The following is a 22,482-nucleotide window of genomic DNA, read 5'->3' on the forward strand; positions in this document are numbered from 1 at the left end:
ATCTAGTAATTCTGGCTCTGCTGGACATACGGTGTCCTATCAACCTCAGCTAGAATGAAGGCCTGCTTCAGGTGAATGCAAGCACCACATGTGAATCACCCTGCAATTACAGCTGACACCTGAGCGCTGAGAGCATCGTTAAAGGTTGAGAAAGACTGTAAGACTTTGCCCTGATCTTCCCGGCCCTCTTCCCTGTAGCAGAATGAATAGTGCAGGATTCTTGATAAATCATAGGATAATTTTTATTGCACGTCTAAATTGAAAAGGGCTGCCTCCAAACACCTCAAAATTACTAAACTGTGAGTATTGTAAATTTTAGGGATACGATGTATTGCTTGAGGCTGTTTTTTTTTTTCCTCCCAAAGGAGAAATCACCAAGGATTTCCTAAACTTCCAAGAAAACATCTGTACATACCAGGTCTACGAGCTACTACCCATACACCTGTAACTGACGAGGGAGTCCTGAGGACCAACGGCCACTGAGCAACACTCATCTCAGTTCTCTGCTGCTGTATTTCTCCATGAAAATGGCAAGCCAGGATCTGCATCGATGCCTCAATCCTCCCTGTCTGAGAGGTAGCAGGAACCAGGACCAAGGCATCTATCTGATCGAACACTTAAAGGAAAAACAACACAGAAACGGTAAAACTCCACACAAAGTGCGTCCGTTCCTCTCCACACCCTCAGCCTTTGTAACTTCTTGCCCCACCAGACAGGCAGTGACAGACGACTTCGCCTTCTCAGCGTGGAGCACGGTCTCCTCTGCTGTCCTTTGGTGACACGGATACAACTGTGTGTAGTGCTTGGCTGTGGAAGTTCAAGTGTTTCCTTCCACCCTAAAAGGAGGCCGTGGTTAGTCCTGGGTGCAGAGCCTGCAGCCAGTGGACAGGGGCCTAGCACACCCTTGTGCTTGAAGTTGCAGCTGCAAAACCAGGCCACCGGCCGGCCGGCCACACCCTGGCCCATGCCAGTGCGTCTGCGGCCCCCTCCACGCCAGCTGGTCGCTCCTTTCTGGGTCACTCCGGGTGCACAGCGGGGACACGAACTCTACCTCCCAGCCCGCAGGGCCTCGGGGGTTGACTGCGAACTCACTGCCGGCCGAGCTCGCACGCCAGGCCCGGACACCAGGGCGGCCCGCGCACAGCCCGGCCAGCTCGTGCCGGGTCACACCCCACCCGGGCCGGACCCCCGGCGGCCCTCGCCTTCACCCCACCGCCTTACCCCGGCTGCCGGACACACACGTGCTGGGTGACAGTCCCCTATAGGTTCCATACCTGCTGCCGGAAGTGAGCGAGGAGGGCAGTATAGGCATTTCCTGTGACGCCAGCGCCCGGACTCCATTAGGCAGCAGCTGGGGGAAGAATCAACACACCAGGGAGCGGAGCGGCGCGGACCGAGCACCGAGGCGGCTCCTGCCTCCGCCGCCGCCGCCTCCGCCGCCGCCGCCGGGGCTCCAGCTTCGGGCCCGCGCCCCCCCCAGTGCCCGCGAGCCCCCGGGCCGCGCCGCGAGCGCCTCCGGAGGGGGGGGGAAGGGCCCGGTCCTCCTTCTCCCCCTCCTCCCGCCCCACCGACCCCCGCCGCGCCCCGCCGGCCTCCCACCACGGCCTCTCTCGGCGAGGAAACTCTGGCCTCCGCTTCCTCCTCCTCCGACTCGGACGCCGGCGGAGCCTCCCCGCCCCCGCGGAAGAAGCCCCGAGCCTCGGCGGCGGAGGGAGCAGGAGAGCCCGGGGCCTCGGCCGGCCGAGCAGGCCTCCCCCCCCCGCCCTCGCCCTCGCCGGCCGCCGCCTCCTCCTCCGTGGTGGTGGTGGTGGGACTGCCTCCGGCCGCCCCCGCCGCCCCCCAGCGGAGCAGCGGCCACAGCCTGGTCAGCGGCGGCAGCATGCAGGCCAACGGGGCGGGAGGAGGCGGCGGCGGGGGCGGCGGGGGCCAGGGCCAGACCCCGGAGCTCGCCTGTCTGTCGGCGCAGAACGGGGAGTCGTCCCCCTCGGCGGCGTCCGCGGGGGACCTGGCCCACGCCAACGGGCTCCTGCCTGCCGCCCCCCTCCGCCGCTGGCAACAATAGCAACAGCCTGAGTGTCAATAACGGGGTTCCCGGCGGGGCCGCCGCGGCCTCCGCCACCGCCGCCGCCGCCCTGGCTACCCCCGAGCTGGGCAGCAGCCTCAAGAAGAAGAAGCGGCTCTCGCAGTCCGATGAGGATGTCATTAGGCTCATAGGACAGCACCTCAATGGCCTAGGGCTCAAGTAAGTGTCCGTCCGACGTCTGGTGAGGGCCGGGCCGCCGAGAGGGTACTGGGGGACCCCGGGGCCCAGTGCGCAGGAGGCCGCGGACAGACAGCTCCGGGAGGAGCGGAAGGGCGGCCGAGGGAAACGAATCGGCCTGATGTCGTGACACCAGCTGGACCGTCTGGGCTGGGGAGGGGGAGTCGGAGCCCAGAGCGACCCCTCCCCACGCACCTCCAGAGCTGGATTGTGGGTCGGGGGAGGCGGACACCGAGGGTGTTTATGCTGGGGGAGGGGTGGATCAGAGCGGTGGAAATAATGAACCTTGGAGGATTTGTTTTTCAAGTGTGTCTCAGAGGCATCTTTGTGGGACACCTCCCCACCCCCACCCCTGACCGACAACAGCCCAGGCAAACTACCAATCAGGAAGGACAGTCGCTTACAAGTGTTTATGGGAACTAAGGGGCTGGGGGTAATTTGGACAGAGGCTGTCTAGTCAATCTGATGGGAATAATGAAGAAAAGATACGGAGCTGAAGTCATGCAGAGGCCGTGTGTGTCCTAAAGGCCTAGCACTGGTGAAAATCCCACTTGAAAACCAAGAAGACTGCCTCTGAAAAAGTGATGTCTGGTCTGGTGAATCATTTGTTTTCAAACACAGTTTGGGCGGCCTTTTAACTTAGGGTGAAGGTAGGCAGCGGGTTTAACCAAAAATCATTATTTTGTACACACACAAAAGAAAAACTTAGGGAGTTGAAGTAGGATTGGTGGGAGTGTCCTGGAGCTGAATGAAGGTGTCAGAGCCAGAAGGAGCTGACCGGAGTAAACATGCAACAGTTTCCTAGCCTCAAATTTAAAATAAACTCTTAGGCTTAAGTGTCGGGGTTTGTTGTAGTGGTAGAAGTGTGTGTGTGCCCGCGTACATTGGTACGTACATACTTGTTGGGAAATGGGGAGAACAGCACTGGTGACAAGTATTTCGATTCTCAAGTTGGGCATTGCACTGTTGAAAAATAAGGAGCACTAAAGAAACACCTAAGTAAAGCCATGAATATAAATATATGACTACTGAATGAAGGTTTTAGACACCAAAGTATCTGGTAAATGAAACCACATTTGATGAGTTATGCTCCCAAAGAAAAATCTGGAAAGATTTCACTTTAGTACCTAAAGGAAAAGGATAAGCATGAAATAAATTTTGTGAATGCTAACAGAACATATTACTGAGGGAAGCAGCAAGCTGACAGCAGCAGGCGGAAATAACTCGTGACTGTTTGGAATCTACACCATAGTAAATTGGCTATTTTTAGTATGAAGAGAAAGGAAATGGTTTTTGATGCTGGATTTGTTTAATTTTAAAGATTGACCTAGCATAATTTACATACAAGCAAAATATCTGGAAGGAAAGCTCTACCTAACACAGGCCATCTGTCACCTTGTGTTTTATCTTCCAAAATGCTGTGCCATAGATAGTTTCTAGATCCTAGTTTTTACTTGACCGGTTGGTTAGAGCACATTTTTAGAAATTGTATACTCTTTTAAACTTGTAAAACATTAAATGACAGAAATAGAGAGAAGTTAATTATGGTTTCAAGAAAAGTTTTTAAGTGTAGGAGGCATTTTAAATGGTTTATTTAACCAAGTGTTTTTAAAGCTCTTCTTTCTTCTTCATGAAGTTGTAAACACTAGTGTATTAAGAAGAGTAAATCCCTAACATTGGTCAGGTCTTTTTTACACTGTATCTCTCCTGCAGCCAGACTGTTGATCTCCTCATGCAAGAGTCAGGATGTCGTTTAGAACATCCTTCTGCTACCAAATTCCGAAATCATGTCATGGAAGGAGACTGGGATAAGGTAAAGTAGGCATACAGAGCTGTGACTGCTGCTAAAAGTAGGTATTTGATGGAAGCTTTGTGACATTTTTGTTTTTCTTTTATGCCAACTTTTGCAGGCAGAAAATGACCTGAATGAACTAAAGCCTTTAGTGCATTCTCCTCATGCTATTGTGGTAAGAGGCGCACTTGAAATCTCTCAAACGTTGTTGGGAATAATTGTGGTAAATACACTTTTGTTCTTAGTTTCACACTTACGCTTATTTTAGGTTATTGATATTTTATAGGCATCTGATCATAAGAAGCTTGAAAGTAAATTTATATAATTTATAAGTAAGGATGAGTTGTATATTATAAGCTATGAACTTTACATGTTTTGTGTCATACTTAGTAAATATATCATTTGAAACCATAATTTAGCCCTATAAAAACTTGAACATCTTCCTGCTTCTAGTGTTGTTAATAGGAGTTTTATATTGTTAGGTCAAGCTAAATTATACTTTTTATATTACTCGAAATACTGAATGTGCTTGTTGAAGAGAAAATATGTTTGGGTATGTGTATACTGTACAGCCTGAAGATGCTGGTACATTATTTTTTTTTGATCATTAGAATTGCATAGTCAAGCCAAATTATTACTATTGATGTGCCCACCATTTTCTTTAATTCAAGTTACATGAATTGACAAATGTCAAAGTTTGTATAATATGTGTCACTTTGAGGGATTTAGGTGTATGTTTGATCATTGGGCCCTGCTTACCATTCTTATTTTGTCAAGATCAGTTTAGTAGTTTACCCTGCTAACCTCCTTCATGAACCTTTATGGGTTTGGTTTGGTTTGTTTTTTTATGCTGATGAGTTTTAATTCTTTAGGAAGGGATACGTTGTTTTTAAGCACTAGTGAGTGGAAAGCTGGAAGAATGAGCTGCTGGTTTATAAACTTCTAGCTGATTCATTCATTGTCAAAAGCAGTTTCCCGTCTGGTGGGGGAGGGAAAGGAGGAGAATAGGAAGGGAGTAGGGAAGCCTGCTGTTTGTTAAATATTAGTAAGTGACCATTAACATTTTGGTTCTTTTTTTAAAATTGGATCAAACATTAACCTTTTTTTAACCTTTGTCTATAAACTTAATGGAGTTGTGGGTTTTTTCTTTTAAAAATCGTATTACAAAATAGTTTCATATTTATATAATTCTATACAATAACTATCTTAGAAAGTGGGCTTTAGGAAAATTAAAGGTCTAAAGAAGTATGACAAATGTGTAGTTAAATTCATGTTTCTGTTCTTTCAATAAATACCCAAAGTATTAAAAATTTTAAATGAGTTTAACATCAAATGATTTAACTTAAGAAATAAACAGTTCCATATAATAATTTAAAAGTAAAAGTGAGCTAAAGTAAGCATGCATATTTGAAGGGATTAAATTTTTTTCAGGAAATAGACAATGTCCTCAATTGGTATATCTGGGGTTTAAAACCTGTGGTGGGTTTTTGGTTTTTTTGTTTTGTTTTTATTTTTCAAGACAGGGTTTCTCTGCAACAGCCCTGGCTGTCGTGGAACGCAATATGTGGACCAGACCGGCCTTGAACTCCTGGCTCTGCCTCCCTAGTGCTGGGATTAAAGGCTTGCACCACTGCCCAGCACCTGAGTATGATTTTAAATGAGCAGTTTTTCACAAATTTTTGACTGAATAAGCTAAGACAAAATAAAGTGGCCAAAATAAGAGCTGGGGTTTATTGGTGGCTATAAAGGAATTTATTTGTGGAGTATTTTGGTGTGATTTATTGGAGTATGTTTTCATTTTTTTTAGTTTATCCAAATTGTATCTGTACTCTGATAGCAAAAAATTTAATGGATTCACTTCTTTTAAAAATTTATTTGTAGTAATTTGAGACTTCTGCTTGGATTTAGATTATGACTCTTTAGAAACTTCAATAGAAGCAACATGTAAATTGGAGAAAGGTAGCTATAGATAATAAGGAGGAATCCTTTCTTTTTACAGCCTGTTGAGTCTGTAGAACATTCTAGGATCTAATAAAAGATGAAGATTAAATCTCTGGCTGAGCCTCACACCATCAAACTGTTTAGGTATTTATACAAAGAAAGGGGTCCAACTTTTGTCTCCCATAAGCATTGATGAATCAATTGCTTTAAAAGATTCAGTTCAAGTTGAAATTTGTAATAGTGTCTTAGAAGACAGCTATGTGGGTTTTTAACACACTGACTTAGTTACTACCCAGATACTTGGTGACAGTACAGTCAGTCTCAGACTGCTCATCGTCATTCCCAGTGATGGGAACTGAAGCCAGAGCCTTCCTTGTCTGGGTTTTAGCCTGTGCCCTGCCACTTAGCTGCATCCCTAGTCCTGAGACTGAACTTTTATTTCTCAAATCTGAATGTTTTTATTGATCTAGTTTACTTCCCTTACTTTTCCTCTGTCCCCACACTTTAAAATGGTTTCCAGTCAAATGACACACAGAATAGCAGATGTTGTGGGTTTTGAATGCTAAAGCCATGAATCAACAGTTTTTGGCTTGAGTTGATAATACCATGTCCGAGCATCTGGATGGGCATTTGAGACCAAGGACAGAAAATTGCTCTATGTTTACAAAGTCCCATTCTTTTGTTTTTTAATGTAATAGAAATAACTTTAACAAAAAGAGCAAATATGGACTTGACATAAAAGTTAACTCATAAGTCAAATAAGAGCTTTGAGATCCTTAGCATAAATATGATTTATTTCCCCTTTTCTTGAATTAGGATTTAATTGGCAAAATTTGCTTATAACATTATAGAGTTAAAGCCATCACAAAATTAGGGGTTTGCCCTCCATGAAGACACTAGCATTTGAGTTTTTCTTCAGTGTTAAAATTCAGTCTGATAATGTGGGGGAAAGAATAGTGATTCAGATATTGGGTAAGGTGTGTGTGTGCGGGGGAGTGTCCAACAAGAAATTTCAATTTCAGGTTTTTATTAGATTTTATAAGAAAGAAGAAAATATTGCTGGGCCCAAAGTCATTGGAATATCGTCAGCAGCCTGAAATAGTCTGCTGAAGGTCTAATTGGAAAAGCTTAAGGAGGGTGTTATTTCCTCCTCCCTCTTCTCACCCTCTGGTCCTTTCAAAAGCCTCTGATCTTTAAAGCAAGCTTCAGTGTTGCCTGATTTTTAACTTTCTCAGGAATGAACATCACTGTTGTGTTAAAAGGCCTTTATTTTCTTGAGATTATATTAATTTTGAGCTTTAAATTTAGGAAGGCAAAATACATCTTTATTGCTACTGTGTATCAGATATTTGAGCTGAGTTTCAGATGGATAAACTTTTTTTCTTAAACTCTAGCTGTATTTGTCTAGCATCGTATTAGTTTCAAGCTTTGAGGGTGTTCATTGTCTTAATTTGGATAAAATGACTCATAAAAATGTTGTTGTGTTGCTTTTATAGCATTGCCTGTATATACAGGAATATGTGTTTGTGTTGACTTTGCTCAAAGGTTTAGTCTGCCTTCCTTTTTTTATCTTGCCTCCATCTTTACCCATTAAAATGCAGTAACATACTCTGCCATCGTCTGATAAGAAAGTAAGGGAGAACTAACAGTGGGCACGCTGTCCCTCGTCATAGTGGATCAAGGGAGGGAGAGGTTAGCACTGTCCACCTGCACACTAGAATGAGGGAAGGAGTATAGGGCCTTATCATCAATAGTAAACGAACAAAGATTTGCCGGGAATTAAGAGGAAAAAATGATTTCCAGATTCCCAGTTGCTGAGAAAATTTAGTGCTTACTAGTGAATGTGGCATTGCTTTCTAAATTAATGAACATTGCCTTCATCAGAGTGTTGATAACATAGAAGCTTTATTTGTAAATTAAATTGTTTTTTCAGAAGATGGTGACAATAGCCCAGTAACTTTGCATATAATGCCCCTCCCCCTTTTTAAGATTTTTAAATTTAATTTGGGGATTTTGTCACCTGGTGAACTTCAAAGTATTTTTTTACTTGACATATAAAAATCAACTTAAGGATACATACATAACATGCTTTTCAAAGCATCTTGCTAATTAGGCTGTTTCTGAAACTGATTAGTCCAACCTTATGTGTAAAATCGGTAAGTGCAATTTTCCTAGTTATAGGAGTATGTCTCAGTTTGAAAAGGGTTTTTGCTTGCTTGTTTGTCTTACTTAAAGCTTTAGATTACCAAACAGAAGTAACAGGTCTCACAACAGATATGTTTAAATAGTTGCCTGGTTTATATATAAAAGGGTTTAAATAAACTGTTGTGTTTGAGACACAAAAGAAAAAGCCAATAGTTTATATCTCAAATATAGAATACAAACAAGTTTATCACGCTCTGAATTCTGTTGTTACATGGTAATTTCTGTACACCATTTTGTAACAACTTTTTTTTAAGTGGACTTTGCTCTTTCACAATCCATGGAGCTTCTAGATGTGACTAACATTTTTGTCATGCTTGCTGAAGCTCAAGTAACGAATGTGAGATGGTCCTCCAAACAGTGGTCCTCAGTCAAGCTGCAAATATACAATACAAGACATTCTAAATAGAATAGCTGATAGCTACTGCTCTTGTCTAGTGGAAAACTGCTAGGATTGTGATCATCATTTTTAAGTTTAGAGTAGGATGATAATGTAACATTAAAAACGTTAAAACTAAACATTGCTCATAACCGAAAAGTGCTTTACCTTAGTGGGCAAATAATAATATTTATCTGTACTTCATTGCTAAACATCTTAGCGAGCAGATTGTTACAAAATATACAGACATAGTAGATACTGAATCTTCTTAAAGGCCATTAAATCCAACCCTCTCCTGTCAGCGACTTTCTAACTGCAGAAAGAGCTTGTGCTCTCCCAGTTTAATCATAGGATCTCCAAACTTTTGCCTACCAACCGGGAGTTTGCATCTGTTAGAAGGCAGGTTTTACAAAATCTGGCACTCTCATGCTGACACCTGATGACTCTGGTTCTGCCCGCCCGTCTCCTTAGCGTCTCTTTCACATTGTGCCTTGGTTTGGTTGGGGTTTTTGTTGTTATTTTTTTTTTCATTGTTATTTTTGTGGTGCTAGAATCAAATCCAGATCTCTACATACTACACAAGCCCTATACAACTGAGCTATTCCCCTGCTACATCATGACTTTCCAATAACTCTTCCATTAACTGGACTTTCTTTTTTCCATCAGTGTTTTCAAAGCTTGCTGCATAAGACTTCTTACTGCCCTATTAAGATAGTCAGAAAATTTGAAAAGCAAATTTGGAATTCTTGGAATAGTTTTAAATGTTGATAAATAAAATTTTAAGGAAATGTAAGAGCAGAATTTGTTTGTTTGTTTGTTTTCTCTTCTTATGTTGATAATGCCTCAGTCACTAATGATCCTGACTGGAGATTTTTCAGAGTTTTATTACAATGTAGACTTGAGGAGTCAAATTAACCTGCTATGACTCATAACAGAAAGCTCTTTTGAGTCATCTTGAAGCTTTATAAAATTATTTTCAAAAGGCATAGTAGAATGGTTTCTACTGTTCTGTTTAGGCACAAACATTTTCTGAAACTTCCATCAACTTTTTTCCCTGACTGCTGCTTTCTGTCATGTCAGAGGATGAAGTTTTTGCTGCTGCAGCAGAAATACCTGGAATACCTGGAGGATGGCAAGGTCCTGGAGGCGCTTCAAGTCCTACGCTGTGAACTCACGCCGCTGAAATACAATACAGAGCGCATTCATGTTCTTAGTGGGTAAGGAAGTGGGGTTCTTAGACTCGAGGTTCAAGAAGGGGTTAAGATCTTTCTAGATAGAAGTTTACTATTGATCAGAGTTATACTTCCTTTTTCCTGAGATAGAAAGTACCTGGATGTTGCTAAATTCTTAGTTCTGGATAAATTCACCTGTGTCAACAAGCCAGATTGGTCTCTAGAGCGAGTTCTAGGCCAGCCAGGAAACCCTGTCTCAGACAAAAAACAATAACAAAGAAGATTTGAGATACTTAATAGGTGAAGGGGAAAGCAACCCACATAGCCAATGGTACTATTTCAGAATTACTCCAAAGGAAAACTTCATGGCTTTGGATCATAGCAAGCAATGAAGAGCACACAAGTGTGTTTCATACAAAGTCAACAGTTGCTTAACTGCTATCAGGGCTTTTATTAGTTTTTGCTGCTGTTGTGTTTATTTAGAAGCATGGTCTCATTACATATTGTTGGTGTACAATTGGGAGGTAGTGGCACACACCTTTGATTCCAGCATTCAGGCGGTGGAGACAGGTGGATCTCTGACTGGGAAGACAGTGTGGTCTACAGAGTGAGCACTGGGACAGCCAAGACACACAGAGAAAACCTGTGTGTGTGGTGGGAGGTCCACCTGACTCTGCTTCCCAGGTGTTGGGATTAAAGGTATATGCCACCACATGGGCCAGAACATACAAGTTAATACATAATTTTTATTTATTTGGGGGGGGGGTCTTTTTTGTGGGTGGTTTTGTTTCTGTTTTTTCGAGACAAGGTTTCTCTGGCTTTGGAGGCTGTCCTGAAACTAATTCTTGTAGACCAGGCTGGCCTTGAACTCACAGAGATCCACCTGCCTCTGCCTCCTGAGTGCAGGGATTAAAAGCATGTGCCACCAACACTCAGCCATAGTTTTTATTTTGAAGTGATCTTGAAAGAAAAGGAAATTGCTTCCTGCTAGTGCTATGTCTTCTCAGTTCTACCATGCATGTCAATTCCCATAAGTACATTTGTGTGTAAATCCAAGGCTTAATGCATGTTCTTGTAAAGGCACAGAAACAACCATAGGTCCTCGTCCCTTTTTAGACTACACTGGGATTGAACTTATGACTTTGTTTGTTTGGGGTTTTTCTTTTGTTTTTATTTGGCTTTTCAGGACAGGGTTTCTTTGTGTAGCGAGCCTGTCTTAGAACTCACTCTATAGACCAGGCTGACCTTGAACTCACAGATCTGCCTGCCTCTGCCTCCCGAGTGCTGGATTAAACACATGCACACCGTACTCAGTATTTTCTGCTTGTCTTTGTGTTGTGTCCATACATATGTAGAGGTCAAAGGACAACTTGTATGAGTCAGTTCTCCTTCTGGCCTGTGGGTTCTTAGGATCAAAATCAGGTTGGCAGACTTGACCCACAGAGCCCTCTCCCTGGCTCCCCATAATTATTTTAGAGACTAATATCCAGTTTCTTCAGAGGATTGTTAAGTATAATTACACTTTCTAAAAAGTATTTTCATTAACCAAAATGCGTCCATACTAAGCAAGAAGGCAAAGCGATCTGAAAGACAGGATTTCTATGTGGTAGCCCTGGCTGTCCTGGAACTCGCTCTGTAGACCAGGCTGGCCTCAAACTCATGAGATCTGCCTGCCTCTGCCTCCCAAGTGCTGGTATTAAAGGGACCTGTACTTCTTTTGTTCAGTCCTGTTCCCCTGAGAAAAGCCAGGTTGGAGGTATGCTCCCTGCAGGAGGTCGTTATATATTCCCCAGAGTTCAGGAACTTGAGCATTTATACCACCATCTGAATAAAGTGAGGAATAATGATGGCCTACCAGGCATAGGTAGCCCTGCCTGGCTTTTTGTATAGTGCTGGGTACTTGAACTCAGGTCATCATGTCAAGTAAGCATTTTTATCCACTAAAACGTTTTCTTAGCCCCTAAGTTGTTGTGACTTACGACTTCCGTACTTACATCACTAGAGAAGCCGTGAAGTGTGAAGAGCAGCTGTGCAGCTGGAATGCCTGGGTTGCTGTGTTCCTACATTGCCTCCCTCCTCTCACAGCTACTTCTTAGTGTTCTGTGTCTCAATTTCCTCGTTTATGTAGTTAGAATAATAGTGCTTGCTTCACACAGGGTAGCTAAGGGCATTCAGTTGAGGCTTTGGAACGTAACATGGCACAGACGGCACAAAGCAAGCTACATATCTATAACAGCAGAAGGGAGTGGTCTTTTCTTCTTTCTTCTTCTTTCTTTTCTCTTTTTCCCAAGACAGGGCTTCTCTGTGACTTTGGAGGCTGTCCTGGAACTAGCCTCTTGAGTGCTGGGATTAAAGGCGTGTGCCACCAATGCCTGGCTGAGAGTAGTCTTAATTACAGTGATAATATTGTGTATTTAAGGAATAGTCTATTGCCTTTTAATTTATGAAGGCATCAGATTGTATTAATAAATTGAATTCACTCTAAAAAACGTTTTTCTTGATTTGTGTAAGTAAGAACTTGATTGTGAAAATACAAAGAAAAGTGTTTGAGATCTGTTGTTTACTCTGTCATAGGTATCTAATGTGTAGCCATGCGGAAGACCTACGAGCAAAAGCTGAATGGGAAGGCAAGGGAACAGCTTCCCGGTCCAAACTACTGGACAAGCTTCAGAGTAAGAGTCATTTTTGATGCTATTTAGATTGGAAGTAGGTGATATAGATCAAATAGGAAGCTTTTGCTTAGACACTTTGAGAGTTTTTGTGGAAGGAGTCCATTAAAGAGCCCTTTGTATCAAAGATTCTCACACTGATCAGATGTGACCTGGAGTCAGCCTAGGGGTGCTGGACTCAGCATTCATTCTCCTTACGTTGTGTTCTTAGTCATGCTCCTAAGGGTTTCTCTGGGTGAAAATGTAGACCACAGCTTTAAGTCATGTGTATTTTATAGTTTTTGTTCTGTTTTGTTTAGTAGGGACTGGATTTCTTTAGTAAATTGTTTTATGCTTTTCCCAGCTGTGTTTGACCACTTTTAAGTTGTGTTTGACCACTTTTAAGTTGTGTTGGGGAGGGTTTTCATTTTTATCCCTCCTTTCTATCCAAACCATGTTGTTATATCATGTTGCAGAGAGTGGAAGTCTCAAGTATCAGAAAATACATACTCCATATGCCTGAGAGAATGTAAAGCATAAGAGTATTGGAATAAGTTTGTGTTTATGTTTATTCTCTGAATATCCACAGTGCCCTTGTTACTAGTATCCTCGGTGTTTTGGCTTTTTCTTTTTAATTTTTCAAGACCAGGTTTTTCTGTGTAGCCCTGGCTGTCCTGGAACTCACTTTGTTGAGGCTGGCCTCAAACTCACAGAGATCCACTTTCCTCTGCCTCCCGAGTTCTGGGATTAAAGGTGTGCGCCACCACTACTGCCTGGCTTGGCTGACTCTTGTTAATTGAAGATTAATCTTATACTGATTGTCTACTGATACATAATCATCATCGGATTTTCTGTCCATCTTCTTTTTATTTTTTTCATGTGTTTTTGCATGTGGTGTTATTCCCCTCAGAAACACTATCTGCAGGAAACAGCCAGTATATTCCTTTTTAGTGGTAGTATTACTGTAGCTTTTGAAAATACCTTATGTCATCTCCCTAGAGTTTGTCTGTGTAAAGGAAACAATACTGAGGGAAGGTACAACAGAAGAGGAGTGAATGTCTTAAATAAAAGTTTATGGTTTATTATTATTTTTATTTCTCTTTTTTAAAATATCTTTTATTAAAGCCTATTTACCACCATCAGTGATGCTTCCCCCACGGCGTTTACAGACTCTTCTGCGGCAGGCGGTGGAACTACAAAGGGATCGGTGCCTGTATCACAATACCAAACTTGACAATAATCTAGATTCTGTGTCTCTACTTATAGATCATGTTTGTAGTAGGTAAGAGGAAAATGTCTTATATTTTCAAATATGTTGGCATTTTACAGATGGAATTATGAACTTTATTTAAACATTTTGTAGGGTTTCTTTGTGTAGCCATGTAACAGTTCATATTTGATTTACTATTTATTCACAGTAAAACCAAGGACTACTAAAATTTAAACTTAATAGAAAAAATAGAAAATTTGTTTGTGCTATATAAGCCTATGTTTATTTATATAGTAAGCCACAGTTGGGAGCTGAAACCCAAAAGCCAATTTTTCGTGTTCTTACTCTGGGTTTGGTTAGTCATTTTCTATGTTCAGCAGTTTAACTATGTACCAAGTTATTCTCTGCCTTTGAAAATCATTGAAATACTTTTTTCTTAGTGAAAGTTCTGCTTTTTTTTTTTGTAAAATAAGAGCTAAAAAATGATTAGAATAATAGGCATTAACTTTGTGTTTATTTTTTACCAAACCATGCACATAATTGAAGTTGGAAGTGTTGAGTGTAATTTAGTAAAAACTTTCCCTGCTATTTTAATGATGCTTAACTTTAAATTTAAAAGACCAAGATGGAAATTGTGAACCCTTTCAAACTCCAGGAAAGACATGATTTGGTTCTAACCAGCCACACACCACAAGCAGACCACTGTAGTGTCCGTGCTTCTTTCCTCCTGATGTTCACTGAGGAATCAATAAGAACAATGGATTGTAGTAATGAGACAGAAGTGTATGTGTTAATCAATGAGGAACTTTTGAGTAACCATAAATGCTATGCACACATCTAGAGACTAATTTAAAATAATATTGAGGAGTGTTTATTATATTATTTTTAAAATTTTATTTATATTTTATGTATGAGTGCTCTGCTTGTATGACTGCCTGCCAGAAGAGGGCATCAGATGACTGTGAGCCACCAAGTGGGTGCTGGGAATTGAACTCAGGACCTCTGGAAGAACAGTCAGTGCTCTTATCCACCAAGCCATCTCTCCAGCCCTGTGAGGTTTTAAAACCAGGTGTTTTACTTTGTTTTTGTTTTTGTTTTTTTATTTCTTTGGTGCTAGAAATAGAACATAGGTCCTTTCAAATGCTAGTCAAAAGTTCTACCACTGAGCTACATCCCCAGCCCTATAATCTGCTGTGTATGTAGCTGTGACATCACTCACTGTACTTGTAAGAAGACAAGTTGTTTGAGCTATGAGCCTTAGAAGTGATGCTCATCTTGAAGTACTGGACCATGATTTGGTGTGAGTCACTGTTGTGCTAGGAGGTGATCAGCACCACTCACTCCCTGGCACTGTTCTTTGACTCGTTTAGGAGAATTTTTAAAGCTTTTTGTTTAGATTGGATGTGTGGGTGGGGATAGATTAAAAGGCACTAGTCCCGTGTTTCATAGCTCCTTTAGGAGGTTGTTAAAATTAAGGAACTTGTAGACCAAGGTCTCATAAATTTGTTTCTGCTGTGGACACTGGGAAGTAACAAGTAGATTTGGTGGTGCCAGAAATGTCAAAGTAAGAGCCTTTCCTTCCTGTACAGAAATAGAAACCCATGAGAAGTTTTTTTTCCTTGTATAGTCTACCTCTTCTATCTTTCACCTCAGGGGTGGGCTGCTCCTCATCAGCCCATGTATGAAGCACTCTGAAATTTAACTAGGACTGAAAGATTTTTGCTTTTTTAAAGTAATTGCTCCTCAGGTCTTCTTTATGATTAAAAAACATGCACATGCATGGTACACAGGCATACTTGCAGGCAAAACACCCACACATACAAGAATAAATGAGAAGTGCATTGCATCTTCTGTTCACCACCTCCCTCCTTCAAAGGTTACTTCTGAAATCATTCTCCGCTGTGCAAGTCTTTGTTTTTCTGCACCGGGTTCCTGTAGTGTCACTGCTGATGTTGGTGAGGGGCAGTCTTTTTGTCGTTTAATTCAGCAGCTGTTTCCAGTTTATCTTGAGCTTTCTATAGTGTTAAAGCTTTCTGTAAATATTCTGTACTCTGGATTGGTGTTCTGACCCCTCCCAGGGCTCCTCTTCTCCATCAGTCCCTTAACTAGTTTGTTCCAGGGCTGCTTCTTGCCCCATCTTCTTTCGTAGGTTCCACTTCATGAATCTGGTGCCTCCTGGAAATAGGGCAGAGCCACAGTGCTTCTCTCCTGAGCTTAGAGATCTGAGTACAGAGTGGCTGTTGCTCTGGGTAGCACAGCAGATCCAAAGAGATTTCTCTGCCTCTTCCTCAGGCCTGCTCAGTCTGACTTTTTTACACTTGAGTTCTGTCCTTTTTATTATTTTTTTTCACATGTGCTTGGGTGTGTGTGTGTTCATGTGTGTGAGCACATGTGTACATGCAGGTGCTTCTGTGTTGAGGTCCAAGGTTGATACTGGAGATCTTCCTCAGTTGTCCTTCCACTTTACTCTTTAAGACAGGGTCTCTCGCTGAACCTGGAGCTCACCAATCCCAGCAAGTCTCTAGCCAGTTTGCTCAGGGATCCCCTGTGTGAACTCGCCTTCAGAGGCTGGAATTACAGGCGGGTTACCATGTCCATCTGGTATTTCCATGGGGTTCGGGGCATCTGAACTTGCTTGCTTGCAAAAGCTTCAGCTGCCAAGCATCTTCCGGTCCCTGCATTTTCTATCTCAGGGAGGATCTACCTACCCATTTCACCAAGCCGGAAACCAGGAGCCGTCCCCAGCTGTTCATTCTAGAGGTAGATTTTTAAGGAGACTAAGGGAGTAACACAGACATTAACTCAGTAAGTTGTCCCTTTATTGCCAGACTGGAAAGTAGAGCCTGAACTTAAGTCCTTAAGTTTAACTGGAGGTCTTCAAAAGAAAAGTTGATAATTTTTAACCATTTGTTTTATTCTAGAAACTAGATTTTAGCACAGGAGCTAGAAAATATTTTCTGAAATTAAATGTAAACATACTGTTTCCTCTCTGGAGAATAGAAAATTGGTTATGAATAGTTGAATTAAGATTTTGAAAACCCCATATAAACACTAAAGTGTTTTTATTAGGTTGTACACAATTTTTATCAGCTAGTGTGCACATATTTTTGGTTAAATGTGACCAGTAAAGAACAATTTTGTCTGAAGGGAAAGAATTTTCTGGACTTCTTATACCGATTACTAATGAAAATATGTTTTCATATGCAGCTTTTGTAAATACTAAGTTTTTAGTAGAGGGTTTTTATGAAATATTTATAGACAATTTAAAGTTTGAGTTTGTCAAAATGCTACCTTTACTGTTTTATACAGTACTGGTTTTTTTTTTTTTTTTTGGTTTTTCGAAACAGGGTTTCTCTGTGGCTTTGGAGGCTGTCCTGGAACTAGCTCTTGTAGAGTAGGCTGGCCTCGAACTCACAGGAATCCACCTGCCTCTGCCTCCCAAGTGCTGGGATTAAAGGCGTGTACCACCAACGCCCGGCTCAGTACTGGTTTTTAATACCATCTTGTTTTAAATTTATATGAAAACAAAGACATCAACCATGTATCTGTAATAAATTTGCACATTACTGTAGTGTTTATTTTTTTTTTTACGTTTTATTGTATATGTATGAAAGCTCTGCCTTCATATACTGTGTGCATGCCTGTTTGCCTACAGAGCCCGGAAGAGGGCACTGGCTCTCCTGGAGCAGTTGGGAACTGCTGGATGGGTGCTGGGATCTAAACTCTGGTCTACAAGAGCAGCAAGTGCTCTTGACCATGGAGCCGTCCCTCCAGCCCACCTTAGTTGTGGTTTTTGTTTTGTTTTGTTTTTTACAAGACAGGGTTTCTCTGTATTGTTTTGGAGGCTGTCGGTCCAGCCTGGCCTCAAACTCACAGAGATCCGCCTGCCTCTGCCTCCCGAGTGCTGGGATTAAAGGCGTGTGCCACCATGGCCCGGTACCTTAGTTTTAATAAAAGATTAAATGATAGTTTTAAAGTGACTGACAGCTATCAATAGATTAAATGATTTATGCTCTATAATTTAAAGTCAATCCTTACTTAAAGGTGTTTGCTAATCTAAATCTTTCTACTGATCAACTTCAGGCATATGAAATTTTTATTGAAATTTTTAGTCTTTGAAAAATATTAAAGTTAACATTTGGGAAGATAATTCAGTCAATTATAGGTTCAAATTTTAGTTCAGTTACTTAACAGTATGAAAATCTGGTGAGATACTTTTTGGACCTTGTGAAAATAGGGATGTTAAAATTTCTCTTGTCAAACTAGTTTCAAGAGTTAGTACTCTAGAGGCTGGATTATAGGCTCACTGTACTGTGCTGGGCTCTTATTACTTATTGGTTGGGTAAAAAATAGAGAAGAAGCCGGGCGGTGGTGGCACACTCCTTTAATCCCAACACTCAGGAGGCAGAGGCAGGTGGATCTCTGTGAGTTCGAGAGCAAGCCTGGTCTACCAAGCGAGTTCCAGGACAGACTCCAAAACCACAGAGGAAAAACCCTGTCTCAAAAAAAAAAAAATTGAGAAGACTGTTGAAGTCTCTTGAAGATAAGTTTAAAAGTGTTACTCGGACATGACCATACCTGCCTGCCTATTAATCCAGTTCTTGGAAGGCTCAGGCAGGAAGATGAATTTCAGGTTAACCTAGACCACAGTAGTAAGAACCACTCTCAAATTGGGGTAGGAGGGCTGGAGAGAAGGCCCAGCGGTTAAGAGAGCACTTGGTGCTTGTGCAGAGAACCTAAGTTTGCTTCCCAGCACTCACATGGTAGCTCATAACTCTCTGTAACTGCAGTGCGAGGTAATCTAATACCCTCTCTTGACCCCCACATAGTACATGAGGCACTCATCAACTGCACATGGATATATGTAGGCAAACCACTCAGGACACATTCTTTGCTGGAGTTGTTTTACTCCTTCTATCATGTTTGTCCTAGGAATTGAACTTAGGTCGTCAGGCTTGACAGCAGGCACTTTTTCCCCTTGAGCTATCTTGCTGATTCTCATCATTTATTAATGAGTGTGTCCATGCGTATCACAGTGCCTGTGTGGAGGCAGAGGGCAGCTTCAGGAGTCAGTTCTCTCACTGCTTGGGTTCTAGGATGGACTGTCCGCTGATCGGCAAGCATTTTTACCTTTGAGCCATCGCACTGGACCCCCCCCCATTTTTTTCCTTTTTTCTTTTTGTCTTACCAAGGTTTTTATTAATAGCTGATTTTATGTGCTTGAAGATGTTGCATTATTTCTTATGCCTTGTAAAACAACCAACTAATGCCATTCATTTATAAAGTGGGTAGACATAATTCCTGAGTGATAATTACATGAATTGCCTTAATCAGACCAGGCAGCCTTCAGAAGGCAGTGAAAAGTAATCTTTAGATTGAAGTAGATTTTATATGACAGATGTTAACTAAAGTTGACTTGAACAAAAAGTACCTGATGTTGAAGTGTTTTTATTTTTCAATATACGTAATAAATTTGATTCTTGAGAATTGTAAATGCATTCGTATTTCTACACGAGAACTCCAAAAAGCATTCAGCCAGTTGTTAAGTGTTTCTCATCATTGCTAAAAATGCTTTGAAAGAGTAATTGTGTGCGGTTTGTTTGTTTTAGGAGGCAGTTCCCCTGTTACACTCAGCAGATACTCACAGAGCATTGTAATGAAGTGTGGTTCTGTAAATTCTCTAATGATGGCACTAAGCTAGCAACAGGATCAAAGGATACTACAGTTATCGTGTGGCAAGTTGATCCGGTACGTATTCCTGGATGAGTCCTTAGATTGCAAAAGGGGTGAGGATTCCTTTAGATTAATTTATGTGCTAGCACTCAAACCCAGGTTCTTTTACTTTTGAGTCTTAGCTCACTGGTTACATTAGTTTTTCAGGACAGGGTTTCTCTGTAGCTCTGGCTGTCCTGGAACTCTGTAGACCAACTGGCCTTGAAGTCAGAGATCTGCCTGCATCTGTTAAAGGCTAAAGGTGTGCACCGCCGCCACCACCCCCTCAAGCTGCTTACCTAATTTTAGTATACATAGGTATAAGAAGTACTGTGTATTTTTCTTTGTGGGTGTGTGGTCTTTTGTTAATGTTTGTAGGTTCTTCAGTGTTTGTGCTAGAGATTGTGCTAAGTCATTTTGCATTCTTTAATCCTAAGTGACTCTGAGGTGCTGAACCTCTTGTGTTGAGATGAGGAAGGAAACTGGGGTAAAAGTGTTAGGTGCCAAGTATAATTTGTGGATCTCATGTGTAGTCTTGCCTGTTTTTCCCCAATGACAATATTTGAAAATTAATGCATGTGGATTTTAAGTGCTGAGTTTTCTCAAATTGTCTTTAACCAACAATGAGCCCCGATTTTAATTCTCTACTTATTTCTCTCCTAGTGTCTGTGTCTCTCCTGTCTGTCTGTTGTGTGAGTCTGAATCTGCTTGCTTTAATGCTGTTTTGTGAATTTGCCCTAACAAAGGCATCACATGGGGGAAGGAATAGGCAGGACTTTTACATAATTTTTTTTTTCAGTTTTTTGAGACAGGGTTTCTCTGTGGGTTTGGAGGCTGTCCTGGAACTAGCTCTTGTAGACCAGGCTGGCCTTAACTCACAGAGAACCACCTGCCTCCCGAGTGCTGGGATTAAAGGCATGTGCCACCAATGCCCACTTTACAGAAATCTTTTTACCGAGTTTTATACAAGGAATGAAGCCACTGACTCCAACTGACCCACATAACAAAGGCTATCAAGTGACAGTATCTGTGTATTGTAATCAACATTATGGTAGATATTTTCCGCAAATGATTATCATAGCAAACAGACACATGCATTACTTTGGGGCTGGGCATGGAAGAGCACATAAAACTTCAGCTTAAAACATTAGCTTAGCTTGTGAAAGTTGATTATGTGAGAAATCCAAGGCAAGTGAGTTTGGTTGTTTACATTGCTTTTTTTTTTGTTTGTTTGTTTTTGATACAGGGTCTCTGTGTAGCCCTGGCTAGCCTCAAACTCAGATCCACCTGCCTCTGCCTCAAGAGTGCTGAGATTAAAGGCTCAGGCTACCACGCCCAGTTACATTGTTCTGGTAAAAGTAGGTTAAACAAACGGGCTGAGTACGTGGTAGAGTCCTACAGAAGTCTTTTAGATAGTAAAAGATAGTATATAATAATTCATCACCACAGTGTGTTAATAAACTAAGTGCTGTTTTGTTACTTGCCTACATTCAAAATGGAAGGAATCCAGGTGTTGGTACACACCTTTAGCCCTAGCAGAGGGGGAGGCAGGTAGATCTTTGTGAGTTCGAGGCCATGAGAAACACTATCTGTGGATGTACTGAGCTTCAGACAGCGGTTAATTAGAGCATCACCTTTAATCATGTGCTCCATGGCCCTTGTTGTGGGTGTCAGATTAAGAACCCCACCAAAGGATTGTACAGGTTTGAAAGGATGATAAAATGTATGTGGTGATAATGTTATGTGTTCATAGTCAGTTGAACATAGAAGAGCCTTGTAAGTGGAGCTTTATTAGAACTTTATGATGATATAGCATACAAATGGAGACGAACATTCTGGTAGAAAAGGAGTATGACTTGACCCCCTTCATTAAAATACAAATAGGTTTATTTTTATTAATGGCAAGGAGTCACAAATAACACTAGAAAAAGAATTTGGAATCAACACATGGCCTTGCCTTCTAAGGGGTTTTGTTAAGTTTGTTTTCTGGCAGCTGTGTGTGATTCCCACTGTATTTAGCCAGTATAAAATGCCTATTGTGTGTTAATTTTTTTTAATCCAGGAAACTAAGCATATGATAATAAACTCTGATGAGTCTATAATGGACGCTGTGGGAACTCAGAAGAGGTCTTGTTACATCTAGAAAGCTAAAGAAAGTAAGGAAAGGTTTTAGGTTGAAAGATCAAAGAACTGTTGAGGTGAATGTGGTTAGGAATGGCCCAGGGTCATTTGGGAGAAGCCTGTTGAGGAGATCGTTGCTGAGATGTTTAGACTTGTATGCCAGTGATTCCTAGAATGTCATAGATGTTCATTGTAAAGGTTTTTTTCCCTTGGCCATATTAATTAAGGAATGCAGCATTAATATTTAGATTCCAATCTGAAATGTGAAGAATGATTTTTAGATGTCTGTACAACAAAAATTCCCCTGAAACTGGTGAATTCTTGAGGCATTTGTTATGTCAAATACTATTTAGAAAAGTTAACTCTGCTCTTTGTTTTTTTTTTGTTTGGTTTTGTTTTGAAACAAGGTTTCTCTAACAGCCTTAGCTGTCCTGGAACTCACTCTGTAGACCAGGCTGACCTCGAACTCACAGAGATCTGCCTGCCTCTGCCTCCCAAGTGCTAGGATCAAAGGTGTGCACCACCCGTGCCTACCTGACCATACTTTCTTAAATATGTATATTTTTTATACCTTTAATTTTTTGTTGCTTGTTTTGTTGAAACTGGATTTCAGATTGCCTTAGAATTCATGGTCCATCTGTTTCCCCAGTGCTGGATTAATATGTAGAAAAAAGGAATTTAAGGTTTTGTTTTTGTGGTTGTCTTTAATGTAATTTGCCAGCTGTGTATATCCGTGCACCTGGTACCTGTGGAGGCCAGAAGATGATGAAACTGGGGTTAGGTGGCTGTGAGCTGTCATATGGGTGCTGGGGACCAAATGGGTCTGTGAAAAGCAGCATCTTCTTCATTTATGAAGGTTCTTTCTTTTTTTTCTTTTTGAGATATGTAAAACAATTGCTTTCTTTTGCTCTCTCTTTCCCTCCTATTTTTCCTCTCTACCCGCCACCCCACCCCCACCCCGCCTTTTTGAGACAGGGTCTTGCCGTGTAGCCCAGCCTAGTCTTGAACTTGTGGTCTTCTACACCTAACCTCCCAAGTACTGAAA

General features: G+C 41.7%; 1 protein-coding gene and 1 long non-coding RNA gene across 3 annotated transcripts in view; one reads left to right on the plus strand and one right to left on the minus strand.

Annotated features, from left to right (window-relative positions):
* Positions 1-217: 217 nt before the first annotated feature.
* Positions 218-1,423, minus strand: LOC121137085. Of its 2 annotated transcripts, none has more exons than XR_005874307.1 (2): positions 1,275-1,423; positions 218-836 (listed from the first exon to the last, which is right to left on the minus strand). It is a non-coding gene; the product is annotated as an uncharacterized LOC121137085 (long non-coding RNA). The 2 variants fall into 2 exon arrangements; XR_005874308.1 differs by lacking the exon at positions 1,275-1,423 and adding an exon at positions 1,222-1,270.
* Positions 1,369-22,482, plus strand: part of Wdr26 (WD repeat domain 26) — a 39,808-nt gene continuing 18,694 nt past the window's right edge. Inside the window, 8 exon segments of the mRNA XM_040738924.1 lie at positions 1,369-2,038; positions 2,040-2,242; positions 3,974-4,073; positions 4,171-4,275; positions 9,655-9,791; positions 12,321-12,418; positions 13,520-13,676; positions 19,214-19,352. Of these exon segments, the coding sequence (XP_040594858.1) occupies positions 1,880-2,038; positions 2,040-2,242; positions 3,974-4,073; positions 4,171-4,275; positions 9,655-9,791; positions 12,321-12,418; positions 13,520-13,676; positions 19,214-19,352 (1,098 nt within the window). The 5' untranslated portion in view covers positions 1,369-1,879.

This window comes from Mesocricetus auratus, unplaced genomic scaffold (assembly GCF_017639785.1).
Source record: "Mesocricetus auratus isolate SY011 unplaced genomic scaffold, BCM_Maur_2.0 Super-Scaffold_100676, whole genome shotgun sequence".
Lineage (NCBI taxonomy): Eukaryota > Metazoa > Chordata > Mammalia > Rodentia > Cricetidae > Mesocricetus > Mesocricetus auratus.